At 47.7% G+C, this 6,536-nt stretch overlaps 1 protein-coding gene across 1 annotated transcript; it reads left to right on the top strand.

Annotated features, from left to right (window-relative positions):
- The first annotated feature begins 482 nt into the window (after nt 1-482).
- UCHL1 (ubiquitin C-terminal hydrolase L1) lies at nt 483-5,676 on the top strand. Its single transcript, XM_027731599.2, has 9 exons — nt 483-833; nt 935-946; nt 1,463-1,591; nt 2,480-2,630; nt 3,845-3,930; nt 4,006-4,053; nt 4,458-4,527; nt 4,891-4,949; nt 5,256-5,676. The coding sequence occupies exons 1-9, from the start codon at nt 801-803 to the stop codon at nt 5,340-5,342; spliced, it is 675 nt and encodes a 224-aa protein (XP_027587400.1). The 5' UTR covers nt 483-800; the 3' UTR covers nt 5,343-5,676.
- Nucleotides 5,677-6,536: the final 860 nt, after the last annotated feature.

Raw genomic sequence — 6,536 nt, 5'->3', positions numbered from 1 at the left:
AAATCTGAAAGGCTGTTTGGAGTCCACGTGATTTCTAGTATTTTGAGCAGGTTTGGTTTTGTTTCCTTGTTCAGACATGTTCTAGTCCAAAGATATTGTGCGCAGAAACTGTCAGGTCATGAATAAAAGATAAAAAGCCCACTATTTTTTAACCAGCTTCATTGGACTGGTTCAGGGGTTGGTTCGAACCGCAGAGATACAATCAGACAGGAGACTTTCATGGTGGTTTTATAATCATACTGAAAATTTAAAAATAAGTGTTTAATGATTTTGTTGAGTATCGAAACCATTGTATACTTCATGCAACACACAGACATCAGGGTCTAATGATCAGGAGCGGTCAGGCACATAACTGTAGACATGGGCTTTTGAGATGAGCGGAGCCCAGGGGCTGGGCTGATGGTGGAGGAGAAACCTGTTGCCCCGGGAGATGCCAGCTGCTTGCCCACGCTGCCGGCTCGCTTCTAGCGCTTTCTCCACATCAACGTCGGGGGGCCGGGGTCCACTCGCCGCCGGCCGCACCCCGCTCCCTCGGAGGTGACCCGGCTCCCGCACCCCGGCCGGGCTGCCCCCGGCCCCGCACACCGCGGGCCTTCCGCGCCCCCCGCCCCGGCCGTGCCCTGCTCCTCCCTCTCCCCCCGCGCCCGCGCGCAGTGGGCCAGCCCGCCCCTATATAAGAGCCGGGTGGGCGGCTCCGCGCCCCAGCATCGCCAGCGGCTCGGCAGCGCGACTGCCGCGGGGACATCGTCGTGCTTGGGGCGCAGCCTGCCTTCTTCCCGGCTCCCTGCCGCCCTGCAGCCATGGCCTGGCAGCCGATGGAGATCAACCCCGAGGTGCGCGAGGGGCGGCGGAGACGGGGCTGGGACTGCGGGGCGGGTGGTGGGGCGCCGTCTCTCACTGGCACTCACGCTTCTCCCCCCACATTGTCTTCCAGATGCTGAACAAAGTGAGTTGCCGCCGCCGCAGGACTGTCGCGGGCGGGCGGGTGCCGCCCCTTCTTTCTCCATCCCTCGGCATCCCGCCCTCCCTGTGCGGAGCGGTACCGCTGCGCGGGGCGCGGCCGCACCTGCGGAGCGGCGCCTGCCTCCATCCCTTGGCATCCCGCCCTGCCGGGGAGCGGCCGCACCTGCGGAGCGCCGCCTGCCTCCATCCCTCGGCATTCCGCCCTGCCGGGGAGCGGCCGCACCTGCGGAGCGGCGCCTGCCTCTATCCTTCGGCATTCCGCCCTGCTGGGGAGCGGCCGCACCTGCGGAGCGCCGCCTGCCTCCATCCCGCCCTGCCGGGATGGGCGCGGAGCGGCTCCGCTGCGCGGGGCGCGGCCGCACCTGCGGAGCGGCGCTGAGCCCGCGCCCTCGGCAGGGGGCGCCGCGCGTTGTGCTGTGTCACCGGGCGCGGCGGGGCGGGGACGGGGACGGGGACGGGGGTGTCGCGGCCGGGCCACCTCTCTCTGTGCCCCGTGCAGGTGCTGTCCCGCCTCGGGGTGGGTCCCGGCTGGCGCTTTGTGGACGTGCTGGGCTTCGAGGATGAGGCGCTGCGCGCCGTGCCGACCCCGGCCTGCGCGCTGCTGCTGCTGTTCCCGCTCACCGAGCAGGTGGGTGTCCCCTCCCGCGCGGGGGAAGGGGGGGGGACTGGCCGCGGGTAGCACTGGCTGCTGCCAGGAGCGTGTCTGTGTCATCCACTCGAGCATCAGATGGTTGGGTGTGGATGGGGCTTGCGCTGGGGCTGTAGGTGGACAATGTTGTGCATGGCCCCCGCCTCCAAATTGCCTGACCTGTAATGAACTGAGCAACAAAACAAGGCCTCTTATTCTATCCCAATGCTCCTGTGAGACTGCTTTTGTATATCAGACTGAGGAAAAAACGTGACCGATCTTGAGCATGAGGAATAGCAATTCCTTTACCGTGCTGACTCATTGGATCTAGAAAGGCCTAAACTACTTCTCTATGGTTAATATATTCAGTCCACTTGATGGTAAGGAAGTGAATCAGAAGATGGGCTTTGAAATAAAGTATATTTAACAGGTTCTTTAAATGAAGGATTATAACGTTTCAGTAGTAATGGATCTCAGTTGTTTATACATTGTTCTGGTGGGAAGAGGTTCACGAAGGGAAGTAACCTGAAGGTCCAAAGGCACATTATTGCAGAGACATGTCAGTAGTCTTGTTCAGTGAACCAAAGCAATTGAGGGATGATATCGAAGAGCCTATCCATTCTATGGTTCCCCACCCCAAGCGATTTCCAGCGTACAGAGCAGATGAAGGGCTAAGTACAGTACCTTTGGATATGACTGAGTCATGCAGGTAGTCCATTAAGTGTTGGCCTGAATCCAGTTTAGGCATGGTGCTTACTGGACCTATGCCACAAAGATGACTTTCTTGTCCAGTCTTGGTATTGATTCTCCTGCACAACTTATCTGTAGTTTACACAATAAAAAGATGCAACTGTAATGAAATGCTTAAAAACAGTTACACGTTTACAGCATGAGAATTTCAGGAAGCAACAGACTGAGAAAATAAAGGATCAAGAAATCAGTTCCAAGGTGTATTTCCTGAAGCAGACGGTCAGTAATTCCTGTGGGACAATTGGTCTGATACATGCAGTTGCTAATAACAAGGACAAAGTGAAGCTTGGTGAGTATGAATGTTCTGAAATGCTTGAATTTCCACTTTTACGACAGAAGATTGAATGCATGTGGGCTATTGGGAGGCATGGGGCTTTCATTCAAGGCAAGTTAAGACATGCCATACCGCTTCAGTTGGTAAGTGGGTCTTTCAGCTCTTGGAGGGGGGCATGTGGACTCAACCTTTGACTTGTGTTTGGTAGCTGCAGAGGTATTGTCCTAGCGAGCAATGCAAGAAGAAAAGGGCACATAGTAGGACTGACCAAAGTCTGTCTGTAATCAGGAAGTACTGTGTTCAGAAGTAGTTGTTGACATTGGTCTTGATGTCAACTGAAGAGATGGAGTTCTTCATGCCACCTATGTCTAATGTAAATAAATGTGCTCAGAGTAGCCTGTAAACCAGTTTAAAACATGTTTTCTTTTTTCTGGAGAAGTTGTAGAGATAAGTGTCTGTAAGTAGACTTTTCCTGCTGAGATAATAGTTTTGATGGTTTGCTTCCTATAGAAAAGGATTATTTTGTTGTTCAGAGACTGGAGATCTGCAAAATACAACTATCATTATTCCAAGAGAACTTGAACCCTTTGTGTGGTGTGGGATTTCGTCTTATACAAAGAAAGCACATGCAGAAGGCATAGTGAGCATATGAGCATAGTTTTGCTTCTTGAAAAGATTCTCTGTAATAACACACTCTAGATGAGTGAAGCAATGATGCAGCACATCTTTCGTGGAAGACCAGAACTTAGCGCATATTTGTACTGCACTACTAATTTATGTCCTGGCAAACCAAAGTAATCCCATAATGAGCAAGTGCTGCCTTCATTTGAAGGCAGTGAGACAATTTCATCTACCCATATTCTGTTACTCGATACTTATGTGTCCTTACAGCTGGCACCTTTCTTGAATTTCTTCAAAACAGGACTGAACCCTTCTGCCAAATGTGTAGTGGGAAAATCAGAAAAGCTACATCCCATTTGAAAGTGACTTTCAAGACAACCATCCAGAGTACCCTGAAGTGCTACACTCTAGTTGTGTAGATTGTTACTAATAGCTTCTGGATAAATAGCTTACTTCAAGTGGTAGTTAATAATGAGCTTGTGTAGGAGATACAGGCTGAATGCAATGACTTATAGTTGGTGCAACAAGCACTGATTACTGTGGGCTGCATCTCAACTGTGACTGATGCTTTACACATACTGAATAAAATTTTTGATTATCTTGTGCAGATGAGGGGTCTGCCCTGAAGAAGTTTCTTGATGAAACAGCTGATTTGTCTCCTGAAGAGAGAGCTAAGCATTTTGCAAATAATAAGGTATATAAACTATGCAAACTGCTGACAGCTACCAGCACTTAAGGATGTAGTAACCTGTTTCTGCTTTATCCTAAGGCTATACAAGAAGTCCACAATTCGGTTGCACAAGAAGGACAATGTCGGGTAAGATGTGAATGTGTAAAATATTGGGGAAAGAGATTAACAAAGGTAGTAGAGCAATAAAGCTTTTTTTTTTGTCTGTCAGATGGCTGTTATATTTCATGAGGGCAGAGAAATGAGTGACTCGTGGATGACTACTTGTTCAGGGTTTCTTCCTTAAATATAGATTGAAAATTTGGGTCCAGATCCAGATTGAAAACATGACTCTGCATTAGGATTTCTGGTGCATGACCTTGTAGAGGTCTTGCCACAGATCTCTTCAGCTGAACTTAAGTTTTCAGTCCTTTGCTACTGCTTTGATGTTGTCTATTTTGGTCTGTAGTCACATGTAGGGTTTGCAGTACTAGCTTCAGCCTAACAAATGTGTCTAATGGTACCTCCAAATGTATCTAATGGTATCTTCTAAGGTTGAGGACAACAGTTTGAACTTCCACTTCATCCTGTTTGTCAATGTGGATGGACACCTGTACGAATTGGGTAAGATCCTGCTAACTCTGCAGTTGGACTGGGCCTACTTCAGGCTTCACAGCAGCGTTGGGGGCTCAGGCGAGATACTCAGTGCTGCTTAAATTGTTTGCTGAGGCTCTCGGAGCCAATACACAGTTTGTACCTTCACTTGAAGATTTTAACTGATGGTGGGTTGCACTAAATTCTTTTGTAAAGCATGTTTTTGCTGGTAGAGCTGAGAATACTCAGTCCCCATCTCAGACTATGTACTGACAATTTGTTCTGACTTCCCAAATACGTATCATCATATGTGTACTTGTTTGGGCCCGCTGTGCTCAGTGCTGCTAATTCTGAAATACTAAGTATACTGAGTGATAAGGCTTTCTTTCACAGATGGCCGTATGCCATTTCCTGTAAACCATGGCACAAGCTCGGATGACTTGCTGTTGAAGGTAAGACTTCTCCCTTGCTGCTTGTTTCCCTGAAAGCAAGGCCTGTAAAAGGGTGAGAAGTGTGCATTTGGTGTATAGTGGCTGTACCTACTTGCTCTACAAGTCTGTGCTTCTTAAATCTACCAAATTTACAACTACTAAATGTATTGTTCCCCAGAGCTAGATACCTCTTAAATGTATTTATCCACTGGTGCTATAAAGACCTTGTAACTTAGTTGGTGGGACTCAGAGAGGAACAGCAATGACTTGTTCTCTATAGCAAGTCCATTTTCTTAGTCTAAACAACTGCCTTTTTTTATCCCTAAGGATTCTGCTAAGATCTGCAGACAATTTACAGAACGTGAAAAAGGAGAAGTTCGTTTTTCTGCTGTGGCTTTCTGCAAGTCTGCCTGAGACTCTGAAGAGATGCAAGGAAAACAGTCTAATAGCACACTAGTAAATGCAGTTTAAATTCCAGTGCTTCAGTACTTGTTAAACACCGCTGTTCTGGTAACTATTTCCACCTTTTGCTATACACAAGAGCAACATCAGCTGAGCTTATGTTAAAGGATGAGCTCAAGTTTTAATGTGAACAGTTTGGACACATCAGATATCTTTAGACTCTTTTTTCACATGTTAAGTAGAAAATGCTTAACAGGGCTTGTTTGATCTGTGTCATGTTAATTGAGTTGTTGGTTGATATTTCCTTGTCCTTGATGAGAATAAAATGTTCTGCTGGATAAATGGACTAAACTGATCACTAGCTTTCTCTAAAAGAAGTTGTGTGGCATTCTCTGTAAACCTTGTTTTCAAAAGACCCTGAAAGATCTCCTCTAAGCAAAAAGTTAATGTTGGCCTCAGGGTAGCAGGACAGTTGATTTTTCTAGGTCTTGAAAGCCTTCAAGGATGAAGGATGTGTTCCAGTGCTGCACTACTGTTCTAGTAAAGTTCTTCCTAATGTCCAGTTTCAAAACTCTTAAGCTGCAATCTGCCACTCTGAATGCATTTATTTTTAGAGGGGTAAGGTGTGATAAATGAACACTCAAATGGCACCTTAATGTGGTCTATATTAGTGCTACAAGCAACAGAATGCCCACTGAGTCAGCTGATGTTGTTTCCTTACAGGAGACCGTATTAGAACAGCTATTCTCCCTATCTGTAGCTAAAACTAATCTGCTGGCAAACACAGAAAAAAATCCTTGGCTACCCCATGTGCTTACTAACTTGTGGTTGTTACAAAGACCTTGAAAGGGGCTATACTTCTCTGTCCCTTCCAAAATGACCTGAAAAGGGAAAACCCACACTACACAAATTTCTATTAGCAAGATGAATTTTTGGGTTTAAGGGAAAGAGATTTAAACTTTATTATGTATTCCTTGGCCTCAGTTGTGACCTGTGGAAACTGTTTTTACCTCAGTCTAGTTGCTGTTTGCTGCTGTTGCAGCTCCTTGCTGATACTTCAGGTAGCTGCAAGAAGGGATAAAACACCCTTCAACCCTTATTTCTAATGCATGAGGTCCCAGTCTGTCCCTGCCAGCCATGTTGTATGGTGCTGGGTAACAGTCTTAGATGGCTGCTGGTGCTCTGTATGCTGCAAGCTGTTCTGGC

Source organism: Pipra filicauda, unplaced genomic scaffold (assembly GCF_003945595.2).
Source record: "Pipra filicauda isolate LSUMZ 115617 unplaced genomic scaffold, ASM394559v2 scaffold38_size3968069_pilon, whole genome shotgun sequence".
Classification (NCBI taxonomy): domain Eukaryota; kingdom Metazoa; phylum Chordata; class Aves; order Passeriformes; family Pipridae; genus Pipra; species Pipra filicauda.
This window is presented reverse-complemented; position numbering and strand designations above follow the sequence as displayed.